This window comes from Pseudophryne corroboree, chromosome 3, assembly GCF_028390025.1.
Source record: "Pseudophryne corroboree isolate aPseCor3 chromosome 3, aPseCor3.hap2, whole genome shotgun sequence".
Classification (NCBI taxonomy): domain Eukaryota; kingdom Metazoa; phylum Chordata; class Amphibia; order Anura; family Myobatrachidae; genus Pseudophryne; species Pseudophryne corroboree.
In genome coordinates this window covers 57,160,559-57,185,809 of record NC_086446.1, presented here as the reverse complement: position 1 = coordinate 57,185,809, position 25,251 = coordinate 57,160,559, and the positions used below count along the sequence as shown (strand labels likewise).

The following is a 25,251-nucleotide window of genomic DNA, read 5'->3' as shown; positions in this document are numbered from 1 at the left end:
ATACACATACTTACCTATGTACCCACGCAGGTCGGTCCTCTTCTCCAGTAGAATCCATGGTGTACCTGTTGAAAAAATTATACTCGCCAAATCCATGGTAGAAGGCTCCTCGGGAAATCCTTTTGTAATCCACGTACTTGTTAAAATAAAAAAACGGATACCCGACCTCGAACTGAAAGGGGCCCCATGTTTTCACATGGGACCCCTTTCCCCGAATGCCTGGAACCCCCTCTGACTTAAGTCCAAGAAGGTTCCATCAGCCAATCAGGGAGTGCCACGTTTGGCACCCTCCTGATTGGCTGTGTGCTCCTGTACTGTATGACAGGCGGCACACGGCAGTGTTACAATGTAGCGCATAGGCGCTACATTGTAACACTGCCGTGTGCCGCCTGTCATACAGTACAGGAGCACACAGCCAATCAGGAGGGTGCCAAACGTGGCGCTCCCTGATTGGCTGATGGAACCTTCTTGGACTTAAGTCAGAGGGGGTTCCAGGCATTCGGGGAAAGGGGTCCCATGTGAAAACATGGGGCCCCTTTCAGTGCGTGGTCGGGTATCCGTTTTTTTATTTTAACAAGTACGTGGATTACAAAAGGATTTCCCGAGGAGCCTTCTACCATGGATTTGGTGAGTATAATTTTTTTCAACAGGTACACCATGGATTCTACTGGAGAAGAGGACCGACCTGCGTGGGTACATAGGTAAGTATGTGTATATGGTGGTGTGCATGTATGTATTAAAGTTATACTTTTAAGGTGTGTGTGTGTGATGTCTTTATTGGGGTATTTTTTTAGTAGTAGTACTACAGGTACCAGCGGGCCCGTTTTTCCGCCGCATGCTGGTACTTGTGGTTCTCCAAGTACCAGCTTGCGGGGGAGGCTTGCTGGGTCTTGTAGTACTGCTACTAAAAACAATATCAAACACTTTTCACAAAGGCTATCAGCCCCCCATCCACAGCCCTTGGATGGGGGGGACAGCCTCGGGCTTCACCCCTGGCCCTTGGGTGGCTGGGGGGGGAACCCCTTGATTGAAGGGGTCCCCACTCCCCCAGGGTACCCCGGCCAGGGGTGACTAGTTGGATATTTAATGCCACGGCCGCAGGGCACTGTATAAAAGTGACCCCCGGCTGTGGCATTATCTGTCCAGCTAGTGGAGCCCGGTGCTGGTTTCAAAAATACGGGGGACCACTACGTTTTTTGTCCCCCGTATTTTTGGAACCAGGACCAGGCGCAGAGCCCGGTGCTGGTTGTTTAAATATGGGGGAACCCCTGTCAATTTTTTCCCCATATTTCTGCAACCAGGACCGGTTCAAAGAGCCCGAGGCTGGTTATGCTTAGGGGGGGGGACCCCACGCAATTTTTTTTTTATTTGACACTATTTTATTTAATAAAAAAAGATGCACAATGAACCCCAGCACGGATCTCACAGATCCGGCCGTGATTCATTATGTTAAAGTCGGCAGTGTTTTGCTAATCACTCCCGTAAAACACTGGGAAAAAAAACGAATGACATCGACATCGGAAAAAACGAAAATGCAGAATACGACAGCTTAGTAAATTAGCCGTAATCAATTCAAAAAGTTGCAGTTTTACACTTTCGATGTCATTCGTGTTAGATCTTTAACCTCATTCTGAAAAATACGAATGTTAGTAAATATACCCCACTGACTCTGAAAATATGTAATTTAGGTTGTGCATGTCAAAGAATTTACTCTTTTATTAATATATACTTTTAAATATTATACAGATTGCAGATTGAGATACATGGATCAGATGAGAAGGAAATTCCATGTTATTAAACATCATGATAAAAGATTAGGTAAAGGTCTGAATATGAAGAAAGACTACACCAGTCTTCTACTGATCAAGAATCATCGGGATGAAGGGGAGAGACTACATGAGATAATATCTTCAGGCCAGAGGCATCTACAGATTATGGAGGACAGATCATCAGATAAATATTCCCCAACCACTGTACAAGCTCTGTTTGATCCGGATAATGATGGGTCTATTCCCAAGACTGTGGTGCTACAGGGACCTGCTGGGATAGGAAAGACTATGACATCCCAGAAGATCATGATGGACTGTGCCTCCGGGGATCTGTATAATGACAAATTTCAGTTTGTGTTCTACATAAGTTGTAGAGAAGTGAACACCATCACTGGTAATATAAGCCTAGCTAGATATCTATCCAGCTTTTGTGGACTGACCTGTTCATCTGATCTATTCCAATCAATCTTCCTAAACTCTGAAAAAATACTTTTTATTATTGATGGTTTGGATGAATTGAAATGGTCATCAATGAATGATACAAAGGTTTGTGTTGACCCATTTCAGGAGCTCTCAAAAGAAATCTTTCTAATGAGTTTGTGTAAGAAAACACTGCTCAGTGACAGCTCATTAATCATCACCACAAGACCACGCTCATTAATGAAGTTGATGGATTTTGCTGAATGTCTTCGATATGTGGAGATTCTGGGGTTTACAGGGAAAGACCGCCAGGAATATTTCTATAATTTCTTTGAAACAAAAGAACAAGCAGACCTGGCTCTCAGTGCAATAAAGGACAATGACATACTGTACACCATGTGTACTGTCCCTATAATATGCTGGATTATATGTACAGTTATGAAACCACTACTTAAAGAGGAATTATCTGTGATTGATTGCAAGACATCCACATCCATTTACCTGTTGTACCTAAAGAATTTAATAAGGTATCATGGAAGGGACTCTGACCAGTCTATAAGCACATGTATACAGAAGCTGTGTGCTCTAGCAAATGAAGGAGTTTGGGACCAGAGAATTATATTTGAAGAATCAGATCTTGTAAGACATGGACTCTCTGTGTCAGAGGTGGAGTCTGTGTTTCTGAATGAGAACATCTTCCAAAGGGAGACAGACACCTGCACCTGCTACAGCTTCATCCATCTGAGTGTGCAGGAGTTCTTTGCTGCTCTCTACTATATCCTGGATGATACATATGTAAAACAATCTTTTCTCAACTTCCTGACTGGAAATAAGAAGAATGTACTGAAAAGTAATAAAGTGAAACATTTACTGGAGGCATCAGAAGACCGGCCACATCTAACATTAACTGTAAGATTCTTATTTGGTCTTTCAAGTGAAAAACAAATTCAGGAGACTCAGAGAACCATTGGTTGTCCCGTTTCCTTCGGGGAAAAACCTGTCTTGGAGGAATGGTTGATGAGAAAATCATTATATTGCAGTAATGAGGTACTCTTCTGCCTGTACGAGACACAGGATGATGATTATGTAGAGAAAATGATGTCTCCATTTCTTAATGTGGAAATTAAAGGTCTTTATAATAAAAAAGGGAACCAGGAGAACATTGGTTACCGAGCTGTGGCCTACTGCTTGGAGAGAAGCACAGTACAACATACTGTTACATTTGATGCCTATATAATAGGACCAAAGGCTCGGAGGGTACTATCTAAAGCACTTTCTAAGTGTTCACAACTTCGGTATGTATTTAACACAATACCAAGATTTCTGTTTGTGTGTGTGTGTGTGTGTGTGTGTGTGTATGTATGTGTATATGCCTGTAGATGTTCAGGAAGCAAATCAAAGGTTTGATCCTAATTTATGATGTGTTATGTTACTTAACTTTGTACATGAGAGGATATTGTGGGAATCAACTAATATTCTGGAGGTCTTTAGCAGCATAATTTCATTGAGAATTGGCAGCATAAAAGAGAACAATATTTCCATCCTTCCCAAATACAAATGATTTGAAACTAAGTTCTGCTCTATTACAGATGTGTCCTACTCATACATCTTGCCTCAATACACCATGCAGCAGGAGATGACTGGCGTGAGTTAGCCGATAGCTCATGGGCAGCTCTTCTAATGTCAGGTGTCTTTTATCTGCATCGCTATGCAAATAGTATGTGCATAGTATGCATGTGACTTGTGGCCTAATTCAGACCCTGACGCAGATGTACTAAAATCACCATGAAGTTAGTTCTGCACATCTGCACATGCGCACGCTGGTACGCGCATATGCAAGGTCTTAAACTGCATTCTCTTCAGAATGCAGGTTAAGACCTGGAGGGCAGGAATGGGGCGTAGACGCAGCATTTTGTGGACGTCAATGCTCTGTTTCATGGGCGCGGTCCAGGCAATACAGGCATGTCTAGTCCATTTGCGGGGTGGGCCACGGCGGCTGTGTGATGTCACACGCAGCCGCTGCGACCCTTAATATGGTGGGAAGCTATCTGCCTTTGCAGATATGCTACACAGGCAGATGGCTACTCAAAACATGCAAAAGCATCACTGCCATGCGATGCTCTCGCATGTCTGCCGGGGGAGGGGGGCTGGATGCGGCATGCAGGGCGGACTTGCCCTGTGCTGTGCGTCCCCCTGCATGTCAAAGATATTGATCGTAGATGTGCATTTTCTCACACATCTACGATCAGATCTGAATTAGGCCCTTGGACACATTTAAACTGAAAAAGCCACACAAAATAAGACACACGGAGGTACTGAGTCACACCACGGCATGGCGTGACTAGAAAGGCTGTTTAACATGACTGCAGCAAGGATGTCGGAGGACACATCTGTACTCTAATATGAACTGAGAGAACCACTGCTCTGTTCAGTTACTGGCACTGAGAGAAAGCCACTTTTTAAATGACTCCTGGTTGTTGTCAGTAGGGTTGGACTGGACAACAGATGTACAGGGGAAATCCTGCGGGCCCCACTGCCTGTGGATCACATCCCTGCCTTTAAGGGTCAGTAAATTAGTAAAGTAGGGTAGTCAATGAACTTGGGTGCTTCGTTTGCTTCTATGGAAACTACACCAAGATTAACCCTCCTGCCAATCATAGTGGGAGGTCATGACACACCTTTGTCACCTCCTTTATGAAGGGGCCCTGTTCTTTACATGTATTCTCTAGTGGAAGGCCAAGTACCTCTCTGGTGAAGTCCACACTTATTTGGTGGCTAACCACACCCATTATGCTTGGGTCAATACCACTGCTTTCCCTGTTGGGCGCTTCCTGCCTCAGTTTGACACTGGTTGCCAATAAGAAGGTACCACAGCATTTTTCTACATGTGCTTTTATTTTGTAGAGGTGATGCCAAATAAGTATAATTTAATAGAGAATTGTCTTAGTTTGTTGTTTGGTTGTACAATTTCCTTAAAAAAATGGCTACCCCCTTTATAATGAGGGATCTTCAGCAGCTTCTTCAAGGGGTTGGAAGTATAGTAAAAGGCTTCCCTATTGATTGGCTGCAAATAGCTTAGATACTTGACAACTTGTCTTTATCATGCTATCAGTAAAAAGGATTATTATGGCAAGTTAGTAAGTGGACACACACACAAGTATGGTGTTCCAGCAATACTCATTTAATAAGTGTAAGGGGTTTATATACCTTTTTGAACAAGCATCATATCAGTTTAAGAGCATGCATTAAGTTTTGCCAAAAATGTTATCAAATTCACGTACACACTATTGCCCTCAGTCCGAGTTGATCGCTAGCTGCCGTTGTTCGCAGCACAGCGATCAGGCTAAAAATGGGCTGTTCTGCGCATGCGTTTGGGCCGCAGTACGCACGCGCGAAGTACTTTTACACAAAACTATGCCGTTTTACACAAGGACAAGCGACTCTTTTTAGTCGCTATGTTGAATAATACATTTTATGATGGAACATGTTACCACCATGTTTTGACTCTTAAAGGTGTGAATCATAAGTGCCTTTTGTAACACAGGGTGTTGACTTAACCCTCAGGCGCCAGCTCACCCATTGGTGTATATGTGTATATGTTTTATTTAAAATCACACATTTCTTAGCAGTCATACACAGAATTAGAACCCATGACCTGTTACACAGAAGGCAGACACCTTACTCATGTAGCTATTTGCTCCTGTCTGGGAAGCATGAGAATTCTAACAGTATGAAGTTACATGTAATTGTCAAAGAAGTAACTTCATATAGTTAGAAATCTTATGCTTCATATACAGGAGCAAATAACTCCATCAGTAAAGTGCCTGCTTCCAGTGTGTGCAATGTGCATCTATAATAAAAAGGGTGTGACTTGTAAGGTATACGGACTAGTGGGAAGTGGATTCGGCCACGAAAGAGATAGTGGCAGCTGTCAATTAACTTAATTGAATGGTGTCACTGAACACGGAATGGAAGAGGAGCCCCCTAAAGAGGAGGAGCCAAGCGGCAGCCGACTCCATTGCCTCCCATAGTTACGCCTCTGGTTTGTACTGCTTTGTGCATTGTACCCCAGTGTAACTTTGTTTACATATAAGGAAATCGCTTTGAATTCCTGCAGTGTGAGCTGATCAGGCATCTTGGGACATAGCTGCCTTAAGCCCATTATTAACTGTAGCTTGTTTTGAGGGGCACACTCAAACCCAACATACAGTATCAGCACAAAAGTGTCAGTCCTTGTCACTGAAGTGCTTGGTTTGTTAAACTGAGCATGTCATTTTTAATATTAAACATAACGGTTGGTGGGAGAGACCAAAAGACAATTCCATCTTGTGCCACTTTTCATTTCTGCCATGCTGAGTGGCAATGTTTCATAGATGTGCTATAAACTGCCATGGGTTTGTGCCGTTGTCTTGTCGCTTAGTAATCGGCCAGCTCTCTGCAGCCTTTGTCCTAAACTGGGTGAAACAATATTGTGAGATGTGAGTCTGTCAAAATTTACTGGAAATGACTGGAAATTAATGTTATTGAGGTTAAAATACTGTAGGAACAAAAAAAGGCTACCAGAAACAAAGCCAAAATCAGTGTGGCGGTTTTTGCACAACCAAGCCCAAACTCCTGACAACGATTTAGAACCAAAACTAGCAAAAATGGGCTGGCACATATCTCTAATTGCAAGATCAGGCATCTGTGTAGCTTCTCTCTCACTCTGTCCATCTATTTACCTCATCCATAGTGCCTATTGGGGAGATATATCAAACCCAGTGACATGCGGTGGGGTGAGGCAGAGCCTTTCCTGTCATAAAAACGTGTATACCAGAGGTTTGGCTATATAAAGTATATGAAAAACGCAAAGAATATATTACAAATATCCTCTTTGTATTCGTATTCTAATAATTTTTATAGTCAGAACTCTGGAGCAAAAAATCTATGGCAGGTGAGGCAGTGCCCCCCCTTCCGCCTATCTTTTCTGCACATCTCTGATCAAAGCTCATCAAATTTCCAGGAGTTTTTACTGCTGAATCTGTGTATAATGCCCACATGTATATACTGCTGCATCTGTGTATAATGCCCACATGTATATACCGCTGAATCTGTGTATAATGCCCACATGTATATACTGCTGCATCTGTGTATAATGCCCACATGTATATACCGCTGAACCTGTGTATAATGCCCACATGTATATACCGCTGAATCTGTGTATAATGCCCACATGTATATACTGCTGCACCTGTGTATAATGCCCACATGTATATACCGCTGAATCTGTGTATAATGCCCACCTGTATATACTGCTGCATCTGTGTATAATGCCCACATGTATATACTGCTGCACCTGTGTATAATGCCCACATGTATATAGTGCTGAACCTGTGTATAATGCCCACATGTATATACTGCTGCACCTGTGTATAATGCCCACATGTATATACTGCTGCACCTGTGTATAATTCCTCACACACATTTTTTATTCCCAAAGAAATACGGCAGCGCAACTGCCATAGACCAGCGCACAGAGACAATGTGACCATCTGACAGGTGTTAAAGGGACAGCAGCCATAGACCAGTGTACAGCGGCAATGTGATTATCAGACAGGTGTTACAGGGGCAGCAGCCATAGCCCAGCACACAGCAGCAATGTGATTATCAGACAGGTGTTACAGGGGCAGCAGCCATAGCCCAGGCCACAGCTGCAATGTGACTGTCAGACAGGTGTTACAGGGGCAGCAGCCATAGTCCAGCACACAGCTGCAATGTGACTGTCAGACAGGTGTTACAGGGGCAGCAGCCATAGCCCAGCACACAGCAGCAATGTGGCTGTCAGACAGGTGTTACAGGGGCAGCCATAGCCCAGGCCACAGCTGCAATGTGACTATCAGACAGGTTTACAGGGGCAAGAAAAAAAGCAATTGTTTCCCCAGCACACTGAATGGATAACAGTAACCAGATATAAATCCCACATAATAATAGAATTCAGAGATCTTCGTTACACATATTTGCGCAAATGTGTGGTTAAGCCCCAAAGCCGCATCAAGGCCTCTCTGTATATTTGGGGTCCCTAGCGCTATATCTAGGTGCAGGGTGTGGCACCCCAAAACACCAGAATGAGCCAGAAAGCCCAGCGTGGCATACCAGTGTAAAAAACTATAGTGTTAATAAATTAGTATTTAGGAAGCCGAAGCTATAGAGGGGGTGATACAGACATGAAATGTAATTAAAATAGAGAAATAGTGTTAGAAAATTAATAAGTGAAAAGTGTTAATAGAATGTAAAGGTATGCCACACTAAAGCCATCCAGCTCAGCCAGTCAAGAGGCACCACACCTCACTCCTCCATTACCCCAATCTGGGTCTAATATTAACCAGCAAGGAGCCACATGATAATGGCTCCTTACTAAAATATGTCTAAGCTAAGAGCTACTTACCTTGGAGCAACCCCATAATGCTCCATGTGGCATGTCAGGGCCTGCACCTCCTCCTAATGCAGAAACCTCTCTGCCTCTCACAACAGACATATAGATTGGTAAATGCTCAATTAGCTTAGTGATATCATTCAGGTGCTCGAAAGGAAGGGGTATTTCTGAGCAAGAAAAAAAGCAATTGTTTCCCCAGCACACTGAATGGATAACAGTAACCAGATATAAATCCCACATAATAATAGAACCACACATTTGCGCAAATATGTGTAACGAAGATCTCTGAATTCTATTATTATGTGGGATTTATATCTGGTTACTGTTATCCATTCAGTGTGCTGGGGAAACAATTGCTTTTTTTCTTGCTCAGAAATACCCCTTCCTTTCGAGCACCTGAATGATATCACTAAGCTAATTGAGCATTTACCAATCTATATGCAGGTTTACAGGGGCGCCAGACATAGCCCAGCACACAGGTGCAATGTGACTGTCAGACAGGTGTTACAGGGGTAGCAGCCATAGCCCAGCGCACAGCAGCAATGTGACTGTCAGACAGGTGTTACAGGGGCAGCAGCCATAGCCCAGCGCACAGTGACAATGTGACTGTCAGACAGGTGTTACAGGGGCAGCAGCCATAGCCCAGCACAGAGCAGCAATGTGACTGTCAGACAGGTGTTACAGGGGCAGCAGCCATAGCCCAGCACAGAGCAGCAATGTGACTGTCAGACAGGTGTTACAGGGGCAGCAGCCATAGCCCAGCACACAGCAGCAATGTGACTGTCAGACAGGTGTTACAGGGGCAGCAGCCATAGCCCAGCGCACAGTGACAATGTGACTGTCAGACAGGTGTTACAGGGGCAGCAGCCATAGCCCAGCACAGAGCAGCAATGTGACTGTCAGACAGGTGTTACAGGGGCAGCAGCCATAGCCCAGCACAGAGCAGCAATGTGACTGTCAGACAGGTGTTACAGGGGCAGCAGCCATAGCCCAGCACACAGCAGCAATGTGACTGTCAGACAGGTGTTACAGGGGCAGCAGCCATAGCCCAGCGCACAGTGACAATGTGACTGTCAGACAGGTGTTACAGGGGCAGCAGCCATAGCCCAGCACAGAGCAGCAATGTGACTGTCAGACAGGTGTTACAGGGGCAGCAGCCATAGCCCAGCACAGAGCAGCAATGTGACCATCAGACAGGTGTTACAGGGGCAGCAGCCATAGCCCAGCACAGAGCAGCAATGTGACCATCAGACAGGTGTTACAGGGGCAGCAGCCATAGCCCAGCACAGAGCAGCAATGTGACCATCAGACAGGTGTTACAGGGGCAGCAGCCATAGTCCAGCACACAGCTGCAATGTGACTGTCAGACAGGTGTTACAGGGGCAATGTGACTGTCAGACAGGTTTACAGGGGCGGCAACCATAGCCCAGCACACAGGGGCAATGTGACTGTCAGACCGGTGTTACAGGGGCAGCAGCCATAGCCCAGCACACAGCAGCAATGTGACTGTCAGGCAGGTGTTACAGGGGCAGCAGCCATAGCCCAGCGCACAGCAGCAATGTGACTGTCAGACAGGTGTTACAGGGGCTGCAGCCATAGTCCAGCACACAGAGACAATGTGACTGTCAGACAGGTGTTACAGGGGCTGCACCCATAGCCCAGCGCACAGCAGCAATATAACCATTAGGCAGGTGTTACAGGGGCAGCAGCCATAGCCCAGCACACAGCTGTAATGTGACTGTCATACAGGTGTTACAGGGGCAGCAGCCATAGCCCAGCACACAGCAGCAATGTGACTGTCAGACAGGTGTTACAGTGGCAGCACCCATAGCCCAGCGCACAGCAGCAATATAACCGTTAGGCAGGTGTTACAGGGGCAGCAGCCATAGCCCAGCACACAGCTGTAATGTGACTGTCAGACAGGTCTTACAGGGGCAGCAGCCATAGCCCAGTGCACAGCTGCAATGTGACTGTCAGGCAGGTGTTACAGGGGCGGCAGCCATAGCCCAGCACACATCAGCATAGTAAAATTGATGGTAAACTCTCAGCACCCTCCATGCACCATTAAAAAAAAACCTCACAGACTCACACACTCACTTGACACAGTAGGGTTGTCTGTCCACGCACTGCACCACCTGCACACATGTCCGGATCATACTCAGTGTCTGGAATTTACTTCCCTATACTGTAAAACTCACTAGAGACACAGGATTGTTGTAGCGGTCACTGAAACCGCTAAAGGGGGATTCTCCACTTTACGCAGCAGTGTCTGGAGGCCCCTAATCTGTGGGGGCCCTGGGATGACTGCCCCTGTCGCCCCTTCTTTAGTCCATCTCTTGCCTGCAGTATCCAAAATGTTATTAAGCCCTTATTATAGTATGTTATAAATACCCCATTTAGCAGCATATTACCTATGTCTCGTCTATCACGATTCTGCTTTTATCTTCTACCAGTATTTCTCTGGCACTCCATGGTAGCTCTTATATTGGGTTATCTGCATTGTAGACAGATAACAGAAACCCCTCCCCCACATATAGTCTCTGAGCTTCTCTTCTTCCCCAGTGGCTTTCCCTGTCTCTTCATAGGCAGGCAGATAGTGTGTTTTGTGTTTTGCAGAGCTTTAAGGGCTCACTGTTCCATGGACACAACATTCCACGCTGCAAAACCTAGGATGGGCTGACTACCCAGGATCACCAATCTGCCATCTAATGGAGAAGTTTTAGTAGCTCATATTTTAAGTAGGGGGGCTTCTGCATATGTCATTATTAAGTATGGCTGGCCTTGCCTTAGAATACAAGAGAATCCAAAACGGATACTCAGAGTTCTCGGGAGGAAAAACATCAATGGAGCCAATGTTTTTTGTATTGCTTTAGCCTGATCCCAAACAGCCCATAAATTAGTTTTCCCAAAGATTTTTAGGATGATTACTCCATATTGTAATTATGTCCTCAAAAGGTTCTGCTCACCCCTTTAGCCTGGCCTTCACCAAAGTACTATTGACCAGGGATGGTGAGGAGAGGTGGGCCCATGTACCATCTAACTGGTGACAATGCTAAATTCCTTGTCGTATAAACAACCCTTTATGAAGCTAAGAACACTGTACGCTGTTTACTTAAGAAGTACCGTAATGGTACGCTATTGGCGTAGCGATCGCTCAGCCGTAGGCGAGACGCTCAAGCGTCACGTTCGCTCACGGCCCAGTGATCACAGGACACGTTATTGGCTATGTCTAGGGGAATGATTCGCTGTAGCGTAGCGTACGCTCGAGACCACGAGGAGGTCACCAGCGATGCAGACGCTCACAACACTATACCTTTATGTTAAAACCTTATACCAATGAAATACGCTGAATACCTTAATGTGAGTACAGGGTGTAAGTGCAACCTTGTGTAACCTGACTAACTACAAAGCTGCTTGAGCGTCACCGACGCTCAAGTGAACACTTAACACTATAGAAAATACACAGATACTGGTTTAGGTTCCAAAGCCTATTAACTGTATTATATCTAATATGCTTGTAAAAAGGGGATAACAGTACAAATGATACACTACAATATAACAGAGACTTCCTAACCACAGAACTAAACAATAAATACAAAAAGACAATACTACTCTGACCTAAATGAAATACAATACAATACTATAATACTATGGGAGATATAAGAGAAAAGAGGAGAGAGAGAGAGAGAGAGAGAGAGAGAGAGAGAGAGATGGAGAGAAATTGGCTCACAGAAAGACAATGATTACGGAGAGAAACTTACGCACAAAGGGTATGATCGCCTGCGCCTCGATATCCAGCTCCCGGCTATCAGCAGATAACCGTTGATGAGAGAGTGAGAGCTGGATGTGGTCGGCCTGCCTATTTATGCCCCACACACAATGCAATCTCATAGTCCCTACAATCCCATTGTCCATTGGCCGAAGGAATTCGGCCCTGCATCATAACAAAAGGTCATAGGGTGATTCATACAGGTGGGCTGTGACGATTTCCAACAGCTCAGGTGGGTGGGAAACTGGGTTTCCCGCCGCATACCTGAGTATGTGTAAATAATAGAAATGGACATAAACTTCTTATGTCCATAACTATTCGCACGAGCGATTAATACGCTCCAAACCAACACCGGAATATTGCTAATTAAATACTCTTCCGATGGGTACCAAACACTGCTGTATGATTCCTGTTAGACCCTTCGTACGATATAAAGAGGGATTCCTCAGCTCTGGGACATTGTATTTTAACCAAACTTTCAGAATCTATCAAAGGGACCATGATCTATAAACTACATTAATTGTGAAAATATGTAACGAATGAGTCGCACGCTACGACCACATAAACTCTACCGTAAATACGCATACCGCGCCTGCGAGTGCACGCTATTGCGGGTATGCGCTTCCACGGGAGAGCGTACGCACGCGCAGCGCGGACCAGTGTGCAGTGCAAATATGGCAACGTGCATTGAGACATTTTTCTGACTTTGACAGTCCACCCTTTGGCAGTCAATAATAACTGCCACAAAACATTTAAGGAGAAAAATGTAAGTCAGGGGTTAATTGATTTCCATGGTTGGGTAAGGAAGAAGAGAGGAGTAGGTGTGAAAAGGGTATGACCTAGTGAGAAAGTAGAAGCATGTGTGTATGAGTCCATGTTTGGAGGGTCATGTATCATCGTGCCGTACGTGTGGTAAATCAAGCTTCGAGGTATTGCGAAGTATACATTTGAATTCCTTCTTGTCCTGTGGTACAGGTCTGTGGATGGGCTGTCAAACTCTACCGAGCTCATTTCGGCTGTGGTTGTAACAAAATGGGGATGCACATTTTAGTTGATGATACATGAATGGGGGAGGTATGTGGTTGCTGCTATCTGTGCCTGTATTCCCTATCGTCTATGTGTGTCGTTACCTGGGGGTTGTAGAGATGAAGATAAAGAACACTTACGAAAAATGCAATGATATTCTATGTCAGGGAAATGTACATCTGTTGTTGAAGTTGTGTTCGGTATCTGTTGAGAGTCGTCTTCTTTGCGCTGTATTGCTCCTTGGGCATGAGCAAATAGCTTTGTCTGAGCCATCAGATTTACAAAAAAATGTTGGGCTAGCGTGAGTTTAAAAATACTAGGGAAACTGGGGATCCATGGCAAAGTTCATCAAGTGTCCATATTTAAAGTTGTCAAATCTTCTTCTTTGGTGCTTGTCTGTTGTCTGTATAGCGTCTCGTCAACTTCCTCGTCCAAGGGGGTCTTTGTATCTTGGAGAAAAGCAGAAAAACAGGTGAAAGAAACGGACCGTATAATCGCATTTTCATCACATTCTGGTTTCTATCATTGGGTCATAAATCAAATCCAGGTTAATTACGGTTTCCTCACTCCTCAAGCTCATCACTTTTGTACTTTGTTTGCACCTCATTAAAGCCTGCCCGCATCTAAATATCAATCCAATCGATATAACGACACCCAGGATACATAGTAGAAACTTTCCAACATCCATTATGACTCCTTGAGCCCAGTCTCCTAAACCGGAGAACCAATTTCGCGGGTTCAACCATGACACCCAACCAGTCAGCTCATTACCTACAGCAGCAAGGGTGAGATTGTGTTTTCGACGAAATTCCCACTTTAATTGCAGAATATCGTCCATCTTTTGGTCTATGACCTCTACCGGATCCTCGGTGCTATTTGTGATATACGTGCAACACTTTATGCCGTACTGTGTTGCCAATGTAACACAATATCCGCCTGTTACTGCTGTAAGATAATTAAGAACCATCCTATGCTGAACTAGTTCTGTTTTGTAAGCTTGAAGTTCTCTTCCAGTGTATCTAAACGTGTCATCATACATTTCAGTGATATTATCTAACAAATTGGCGAGTGCGGAAATGTATCTATAATTCATCACACCTCGAGCGGTGCGAGTGAAATCTAACGCTACCAGAACCTGAATCCCGGTGGATTCATGGATAAGATCAGAGGCCGGATGCTCTAACCTTTCTGACAGTTGTCTTTTAACTCGGTGCTCGTAATGAGTGTGAGTATAAGGAGCTTGGGCACCACGGTGTATGTCCTTCATTTTGTCATGTGTAACAGTCATCACTTCAGGCAATACTTTTCCAATATAACACAATCCTTCAGAGTTTGGGGCAAGCCACTTGTACGCCTTTCTCCCGCATATGAAATATGCATCATCGGGGAGAACATATGGGACGGAGAAGGACATGACCATGTTACAAACCTTCCAGGTGAAATCTCCTGACCCTAATTCTTCCATCTGCCTAATGCACGTATCGGTTTGTACGATATGTGCACAGTATCCTGGTGATACCTCTCCAACTCTAGTAATCCTATTTCCTAAGGTATATCGATACCGGAAAGATTTTCCTCTACTGGCTATGTGGCGTACGAGCTCTGTATCTGTAGGCATTCTATCTGCTCTGTGTGAAAAGGTCATGGTAAGGTTGCTCCATGACACTTCCCAATTTCCCGGTTTTCTGGGATTGGAGATGTTAAAACATAAGAGGGACCTATCCACATGGTATTGGTGGAGCTTCAAACTAGGAGGGCTGGAGATGTTAAACCTCCGGTCCACCGGTCTCCCACCACTTAGCTCAAGTACCTCCCCTAACGTTAAAGGAAATGGTACTAGCCCTGATTTACTGTGACCCTGAGGTACTTGAGAGCATACCCAACAATCTATTTGGTTTAACACGTTACCCACTAGAGAGTGATAGTCACTCAATGGATGCCGGTCCATATGGATATTAAAACTAGATTGGCATTTCTTTATGCATCCATCTTCAACCAGATTATCACAGAGCCTACAGATACAATTTTCTTCAGCTAACAATCCATCACAATTTCTTCTATCGGATCGTTTTCTGATACTCGCCTTTGCTTGTTGGTTTGGTTGATCTTGGAAAACTACGCCTCCATCATCATAATCGGAACCCATTCCAGAACCTCTCTCGACCTCTATGGTACTCTCGCCGGAACAGACTGCTCTGGTCAACATCATGGTTAACATCAAAATCCGGATCACAGTCTCTTGGGGCAAGTCCATCTTTGAGGAGGAAATAGAGAAGAATGAGAAGGGGGAAAAAGAAATTTTAAGGGAGAGGGGCTGGGAAGTGGAGAAAAACAATAAAAGGGAGAGGGGAGTCGACAGCTGCTTTCGATCTTCAAGGCTCAGGTGCCGCCTCAGTCCTCCTGGAACAGACACTCCAGTGATACAACCTCTACCGTCTGTTCCTTGTCACGGGACTTCTCGGGATCAGCAACCTTTTTGCAGTGGGATGAATGGACCCAAGTCTCTCTCTCAGCAACCTTCAATGCTGTGGTGCTGGTCAATAAGACCTGGTATGGTCCTTCCCATCTATCAATAAGACAACCTGAGCGTAGAAAATTTCGTATCATTACATAATCCCCAGGTTCAATGTCATGACAATTACTACCTGGTAAATCAGGAATCACCAACTTCAGATTATCATTTTGATTCCTCAACTGCTTACTCATGTTAATCAAGTATTTTACAGTTACTTCATTGTTACATTTCAAATCATCCTGAGGGTTAATCATGACATGCGGTTGTCGACCAAACAGAATTTCAAAAGGAGACAGATTAAGAGGGGACCTGGGAGTGGTTCTGATGCTATACAAAACAATGGGTAAAGCTTCTGGCCATGTCAATCCTGTCTCTGCCATTACTTTACTCAATTTATTTTTAATAGTGCTGTTCACTCTTTCGACCTTCGCACTCGCCTGTGGACGGTACGGAGTGTGCAGCTTGCTATCAATTCCCATCAACTTACACATTCCTTGAAAGACATCACCTGTAAAATGGGTACCCCTATCACTTTCAATGATTCTAGGGATACCATATCTACATACAAATTCCTGCACAATTTTCTTAGCTGTAAACATAGCGGTATTTGTAGCTGCTGGAAAAGCTTCGACCCAATTCGAGAAAACATCTATACAGACAAGTACATATTTCAAATTTCTACATGGGGGTAATTGAATGAAGTCAATTTGTATTACTTGGAAAGGGCCGCCGGCAGGTGGGATATGGGATGGTTCTGTAGGTATTGCTTTTCCAATATTCTTTCTCAGACAGGTAAGGCATGACATTGCTCTTTTACCCGCATGAGAGGAGAATCCTAGGGCGCACCAGTATGCTCTTACCAATTTGCACATCCCCTCCTTGCCTAGATGAGTCAGCCCGTGAGCTGCTTCAGCCAGACATGGAAGGTATGCCCTGGGGGCCACTGGTTTACCATGTCCATCCGTCCAGAGCCCTGAGGACTCCTGGCCATATCCCTTTGCCTTCCAGACTGCTCTTTCCTGTGTGGAACACAAATTCTGCATCTCACACAACTTCTGTGTGTTGATGGTATTAAATACCATCAACTGTGTGGTGTCTGTCCGTGTGGGGGTAGCAGCTGCAAGCTTTGCGGCTTCGTCTGCTCGGCTGTTACCAAGGGATACTGGGTCTTGACTATATGTATGTGCTTTACATTTGATAACAGCCACTCTGTCGGGTTCCTGTATCGCTGTTAGAAGCCTTTTTATGTGAGCTGCATGCGCTATCGGTGTACCAGCCGCCGTCATGAAATTTCTGAGCCGCCATAGCGCTCCGAAATCATGGACTACCCCGAAGGCGTATCTAGAATCGGTGTAGATATTGGCAGACTTACCCTTAGCCAATTCACATGCTCTGGTTAGGGCGACCAGTTCAGCAACCTGGGCTGAGTGAGGTGGGCCTAGCGGTTCCGCTTCTATGGTGTCTTGGTCATCTACGACTGCGTATCCAGTACACAAGTCTCCCGAGTCTGACTGTCTGTGACAACTACCGTCCGTGTAGAACGTGAGTTCTGCATCTTCCAGTGGATTGTCACTGATGTCAGGCCTTGCGGTAAAATTTTGGGTCAAATATTCCATACAATCATGTGCATCTTCCTTTGCATTAAATCCTCCTTCCCCATCACTCTCACCTTCCACCCTTTGTGCCTGACCAGGCACACCTGGGAGAAATGTTGCAGGGTTTAATGCACTGCATCTCCTTATGGTGATGTTTACGGGGGCCATTAATGCCAATTCCCATCTTGTAAACCTTGCTGATGAGACGTGTCTGGTTTGGGCAGAATTCAATAAGGCAGATACCGCATGCGGTGTATGGATTGTGAGATTGTGGCCTAGCACGACATCTTCGCTTTTCGTCACTAGCAATGCTATCGCCGCAACGCTACGCAAGCATGTGGGGAGGGATCGCGCTACCGTGTCTAGCTGAGCGCTGTAGTATGCAATTGGCCTGCTGGCATCACCGTGTTTTTGTGTTAGTACACCTGCTGCGCACCCAGCACTTTCTGTTCCGTATAGTTCAAAGGGTTTCCCATAGTCTGGCATACCTAGTGCTGGTGCCTGCGTTAGGCACTGTTTGAGTCTCTCAAATGCTGTTTCAGATTCGTCTGTATGCGAAATCCGATCAGGTTTGTTTGAAGAGACCATTTCCTGCAAAGGTAGCGCCAATATGGAAAACCCTGGGATCCAATTACGGCAATACCCACACATTCCTAAAAACGTCCTGATCTGTTGCTGGGTTTGTGGCAGTGTCATGTCTCTAATGGCTTGGATTCTATCAGCGGTCAGGTGTCTCAGTCCTTGTGTTAGACAGTGTCCCAAATATTTTACCTTAGCTTGGCATAATTGCAACTTGTCTTTGGAAACCTTGTGACCTGTGTCTGAAAGATGAAACAGGAGCTGTTTCGTATCCTTCAGGGATGCCTCCAATGAATCAGAACACAGTAGTAGATCATCCACGTACTGTATCAACACTGATCCACTCTCCGGTTGGAAAGACTGTAAACAATCATGCAAAGCCTGAGAAAATATACTTGGACTATCTATGAAACCTTGGGGTAACCGAGTCCACGTGTATTGGACTCCTCTGTATGTGAATGCAAACAAATATTGGCTGTCAGGGTGCAGAGGTACCGAAAAGAAAGCGGAGCAGAGGTCAATAACAGTGAAAAATTTGGCAGTGGGAGGAATTTGCATTAGGATGACAGCTGGATTAGGCACTACGGGGAACTGACTCTCAACTATTTTGTTAATCCCCCTTAGATCTTGCACTAGCCTGTAACCCCTCCCCCCACTCTTTTTAACAGGGAAGATGGGACTATTTGCTGTGCTGGACGTTCTTACTAGAATGCCCTGTTGTAGCAAGCGCTCTATTACAGGAAAAACTCCTAACTCCACCTCTGGCTTCAGAGGATACTGTGGGATTTTTGGAGCTATCCTACCATCTTTTACTTGTACAACTACTGGAGCTACGTTTGCCATTAATCCAGTGTCCTGTCCATCTTTTGTCCAAAGTGACTCTGGTATCTGAGATGTCATCTCTTCTACTTGGGATGGATTCCTATTTGTCATAATGGAATGTGACATTAATTTTGATGGGGAGTCTAACATGTCTCGTACTTCCTGAGCGTGATTCTCAGGAATGTCCAAGAATACACCTTCAGGAGTACAATAAATGACGCAACCCATTTTACATAGTAAGTCTCTACCCAGGAGATTAGTTGGTGCCGATGCAGCCAGCAAAAAGGAATGCTTGGTATGCAAAGGCCCTATTGTAATCTCGGCTGGTTTGCTAACAGGGTAGTGCTGGACTACTCCTGTTACTCCCATGGCTGGAATTGTCCTACCAGTGGTTCTCATGCCCACTGTCGAATTTATCACTGACTTGGCCGCCCCTGTGTCTACAAGAAAGTTTAAAGTTTTACCAGCCACATTGATTGCAATCTCTGGTTCGCTTCCAAGACTGGCAATCAACTTAACTGGCTGCAGATTACAGGTATGGCCACACCCCTATTGGGTATGCTGACCTCCCTGAATCCCATTGGCAGCAACTACTTGTGGGGGAGTTAGCTGGGAACTACCAGAGGCATGCCAATCTCTGTTCGGGGGATATCTTTTTGTTTCCCCTGTATGTGGCTCAAAACTCCGCCTCTGTGGACCCTGCTCCCAATGTCGTGTGTTGTGTTGTTGTCTAGGGGGTTGAAAAGATCTTTGTACATTCTTTGTTCTACATTCTCGTGCAAAGTGTCCCGGTCTGTTACAAGAAAAACATGTTATTACACTTGCCTTACCCACAGGATTCGGTGGTACATACGCAGGCTGCCTTGTGGTCAGCGCCTGTATACTTACGGACATCAACTTATCACTTTGCGATTCCCTGTGCCTAGTGATGTTTCTGTCGTGATCAATAGCAGCCTCTCTCAATGTGGACACTGACAGACCTCGCCAACATGGCTGCGTGGTCTGTACCCTAGCTTTTAATGTTTCTTTCAAACCATCCATCAGTACAGATACTGCTACTTCTCGATGGTTTGGGTTGGTCTTAATGTCTTCTATACCAGTGTACTTTGCCATTTCTAATAGTGCCCGGTGAAAATATTCTGTTGCCGTTTCGGACTCCTTTTGCTTAATGGAAAATATTTTATTCCATTTAACAACGGCTGGGAAATACTCTTTTAGCTGTAAATTTATCCTTTTTACATTATCCTTGTTGTACACGTCTGTAAGCGGTACATCTTTATCCAATGCACAATCAGCTAAAAACTGAGTTGCATCAACATTGGAAGGTAAACAAGCTCTTAGCAGTATCTGCCAATCCTTGTTGTTGGGTTCTACAGTGTTACCTAAATCCCTGATGTATTTTTGGCTAGCAACTAAATCCTTCCTGGGGTCAGGAAATTCGGACACTATTGTTCTTAATTCCATTCGGGAAAATGGAGTGTACATGGCAATGTTCCTTATGGGAGTGGCTCCAGACACATCTGTTTTTCCATTGGGAACTGCTATTACCCTTACAGGAGCAATTCTAACAGCCTCTTCCTGTGTAGATTCTACAGCTTGTTGTGGTACAATTGTTTCAGTGTAGTGCATGGTGCCGTACTTACCCGTTGACACGACCTCACCTATCCCTCCGCTAGGGGCTTTCACTAATCTCGTGGGTGTTGCTGTGCCTACTGTGGTCTCTGCTATGGTGGCCGCAAGAGAGAGAGCTGAAATTGTTGCCGAATCTTCTTCTTGATCACACTCCTGAGGAAGGTTCAAAACAGGGTACAACTTGCACGGGTTAATACTTGCATGAGTTATTTGGTTAACATCATTAACATTTACAGTGTTACTAAGAGTTTGTGTTTTACAACCCAGTGCGTTTCTCTCCGCAATCAACTTCTCTCCTGCAATGTATGGTGGGGGAGGAGCTGTGGCAATCAACTTCCTGACTGCCCCAGATCCTGCCGCCAGAGCCAAACCTCTCTGTATCTCACCTTCCTGGTGCCATAACTGTAAACAATCATGATGCTGAATTCGTCTCTTTGTTGATTTTACGAGACATATCCTCCTCCTTAAATTTTGTAACACTTCTGGACTGAAGCTACCTATTCTTGGGAATTTGTCCCTGTCTTGTACAGTCATTCTCTCCCATTCATCACATAAAACCTCTGTGTGACTACCGTATTTTTCACACATTACATATCGTGCCGACCCAACTGGTCGGTTCTCTGAATCAACCCGAACCGAGGTTGATCGCCCCCTACCGGAACAAATGGCCCCCATAATCTGCAGGCGTTGCTTATTCCTCCTTGGATCTTTACCTCAAGGTTTTCAGCGAACCCTTACAAACAAACCAAGATGTCCTTGGGCAGGCCGGCGGTGGTGGTTTATCAAGTACCCCACTTACTTCTCGCCCACGTTGGCCTGTGCTGCAATCACTGTAACCAGAGCTGCGGTACCCAACCCAGGGCCCCTGTGAACCTTTATTTACTGGGGCGCGTTCCCCAGCAAGTATCGGTTGTTGGATAGTTCCTGAGTGACCAGCGAACTTCCCTTCCAAAAATAAAAAATTACACAAATCACGTCAGAATGTACAAATAGCGTTTGTGACCACTTTACTCTAATGGTATTAGGTCAGATTACTAACTACTGCACACAATTACGTGCGGTCCAATCGTTCAGTACACGAGCACTACTTGTCATGTACTGAAAGATCAATGGAATCGATGTTTCCGGCCGCGATTCCTTCAGCAAGAGCTTATGGCCTATATGGGTTCTGCACCAACACCCCAGGCGTTGTGCCACTGGACTTTTATAGCGGACCTTTTACCTTACGACCTCCTGGTCTTGTTCCTTATGACCTCCTGGTCTTGTTACCTTATGACCTCCTGGTCTTGTTACCTTATGGTCCGCTATACTCTAATGCTCAAATATTATTTAACCAGGGATGCCTCCCTAGCCACCGTATATGTCACTTACACGTATGTCCCTTGACGAGTACCCGGCTTTCCTTTTGGTTCCACCTTAAAGTTATATAAACTTTTGTATACAAAACACACTCACTCAACACATGTACACTTTGTTTCTATATCTATTTCTGCGCAGAAATTGTCTTTAGGCCAAAAGTGTTACCAATTAGGAGCAGGATCTGTTAAACTAAATTTCAGATTTTTCCAAAAATAGATTTGCGTTATTTACCGCGTCGCGTTATCTACCGCTGTGCGTTACTTATCGCCTTTGCGTTACTTCACTTTGCGCTAATTCAACTTTTCGTGACGAGCTACGTGGGCGTAACCAGACGCTACGTTGCGTAATGTACGCTGCGTGCGTCTGCCTTTGGATTGCGTACGCTAGTCTTTGTTAGTGACACGTGTACGCAATGCAAAGATCCACCGTAACACAATATATACTTTTATCAATGTAAATGATCCCTGATCATCTACCGCAATCCACACTGACTGCCTTATCTCCTAGACAAACCGTGTGTTGTTCTATACTTTAACTATTACCTCTACTATTAAATAACAGCAAATCTCTTTTTAGCACTTTCTATCAACTATAAAAATTGGCAAACAGGAATAGTGATATACGAAAATGAAACAGAAATGCAGATATATGCGTGCGTACGCAAGACAAAAGAAAAATAAACAGTTTTAAAAGACACAAGCGTTTTGTTCTTACTTCCGGTTCCCGGATTCCTTCAGCACTCTTTATCTAAGCGAAGCAGACGCTTATCCCGTCAGCAACTGCGAGACAACCTCCCACCCTTTTGCTGGAGGGATAATGTCTGCTGATCTACCTAGTGCAGATATGAGAAGGATAGGACGAGTCCCCAATTGACAATGCTAAATTCCTTGTCGTATAAACAACCCTTTATGAAGCTAAGAACACTGTACGCTGTTTACTTAAGAAGTACCGTAATGGTACGCTATTGGCGTAGCGATCGCTCAGCCGTAGGCGAGACGCTCAAGCGTCACGTTCGCTCACGGCCCAGTGATCACAGGACACGTTATTGGCTATGTCTAGGGGAATGATTCGCTGTAGCGTAGCGTACGCTCGAGACCACGAGGAGGTCACCAGCGATGCAGACGCTCACAACACTATACCTTTATGTTAAAACCTTATACCAATGAAATACACTGAATACCTTAATGTGAGTACAGGGTGTAAGTGCAACCTTGTGTAACCTGACTAACTACAAAGCTGCTTGAGCGTCACCGACGCTCAAGTGAACACTTAACACTATAGAAAATACACAGATACTGGTTTAGGTTCCAAAGCCTATTAACTGTATTATATCTAATATGCTTGTAAAAAGGGGATAACAGTACAAATGATACACTACAATATAACAGAGACTTCCTAACCACAGAACTAAACAATAAATACAAAAAGACAATACTACTCTGACCTAAATGAAATACAATACAATACTATAATACTATGGGAGATATAAGAGAAAAGAGGAGAGAGAGAGAGAGAGAGAGATGGAGAGAAATTGGCTCACAGAAAGACAATGATTACGGAGAGAAACTTACGCACAAAGGGTATGATCGCCTGCGCCTCGATATCCAGCTCCCGGCTATCAGCAGATAACCGTTGATGAGAGAGTGAGAGCTGGATGTGGTCGGCCTGCCTATTTATGCCCCACACACAATGCAATCTCATAGTCCCTACAATCCCATTGTCCATTGGCCGAAGGAATTCGGCCCTGCATCATAACAAAAGGTCATAGGGTGATTCATACAGGTGGGCTGTGACGATTTCCAACAGCTCAGGTGGGTGGGAAACTGGGTTTCCCGCCGCATACCTGAGTATGTGTAAATAATAGAAATGGACATAAACTTCTTATGTCCATAACTATTCGCACGAGCGATTAATACGCTCCAAACCAACACCGGAATATTGCTAATTAAATACTCTTCCGATGGGTACCAAACACTGCTGTATGATTCCTGTTAGACCCTTCGTACGATATAAAGAGGGATTCCTCAGCTCTGGGACATTGTATTTTAACCAAACTTTCAGAATCTATCAAAGGGACCATGATCTATAAACTACATTAATTGTGAAAATATGTAACGAATGAGTCGCACGCTACGACCACATAAACTCTACCGTAAATACGCATACCGCGCCTGCGAGTGCACGCTATTGCGGGTATGCGCTTCCACGGGAGAGCGTACGCACGCGCAGCGCGGACCAGTGTGCGGTGCAAATATGGCAACGTGCATTGAGACATTTTTCTGACTTTGACAGTGGTGCATGTGCTGAGTAGAGTCCAGCACTGGGCCAGGGTATGCTTTACACGTGCAGATCTCCGGTGAAATGGCCGGTACAATTTTTCCCAGTGATTTCACTATTATGCTTGCCCAGATATTTGGAACCATTTCCTCTGTGATTTCTCTGGTGCCAGCAGAAAGGTAAGTATAGTCTGTGAGTGCACCCATTAGATATACCCATACTAGCGACAATAGAGGGGTGGTTCTGAGTTGGGAGTAAAGCAAGTAGCTTTGTGTTTGCAACAAATCATGTTGCAATTCAATGGGTACAAATACATGTATATGTTGCAAGTAGGCTACATACTGATAATAGAGTGGTTACAGTAATAATGGAAGTGGGACGGGGGGCAGGGATCTTGGGGGAAAGGCCCTAAGGGTTTTGTTGTACCTGTACTGATTAGACCCAGTATGATGCAGATAGTTCCTTTAGAAAACTCTTTTCAAAAAGCTTGTTGCGTTATACCCCACTGGTGAGCCCTGTTGTGTGTGTGTGATTTAGCTGAGATTTATTGAGATTTGCTAAGGTCCATGCATGAAGTCATTAGGTGATAAGGGATAGCAGCGTCCCGCATTAATGCTCTTACCAGTAAGAGGGTATTTGCATTCCATTGTCTGATGGCTGCTGTAGTTTGGCCCATACATCCAGAGATCCCCAGGGGTTGTGACAGTTGGTAGTTTGCAGTGCAGATGTTTGCAGTGCAACCAGACAGCATTTGCACAAAGGTTAAAGTGTTTATGAACCTGGTGCCTAAAGACATAGATGGCATTCAAGAGAAAAAAACAAAGGCATAGAAACACCACAACTTTAAATACAAAGAAAAATCAGCCATCCATGAAATCCAATCTTGGAATTACGTCATAAGCAAACCATCAGACAAAGGTAGGAATATAGTCATCTGGCCAAAGAACTAGACAATAAAGAAGACTCGATAATATTAACTGCTAGGAGAAATCTATCTTTAGCCGCATGGATCACTTTCTACAATACACCTGCATCATTGACAAAGCATTGGGAGTTGGGATTATAACTAAACCAAA

At 44.7% G+C, this 25,251-nt stretch overlaps 1 protein-coding gene across 2 annotated transcripts in view; it reads left to right on the top strand.

The window, feature by feature from the left end:
* LOC135054718 (NACHT, LRR and PYD domains-containing protein 3-like) overlaps nt 1-25,251 on the top strand; it is a 368,941-nt gene that overhangs the window by 131,958 nt on the left and 211,732 nt on the right. For both annotated transcript variants that reach the window (XM_063958007.1, XM_063958006.1), the window contains one exon: nt 1,747-3,484. In XM_063958007.1, coding sequence (XP_063814077.1) covers nt 1,747-3,484 — 1,738 coding nt within the window. The remainder of the gene's footprint in view (nt 1-1,746; nt 3,485-25,251) is intronic.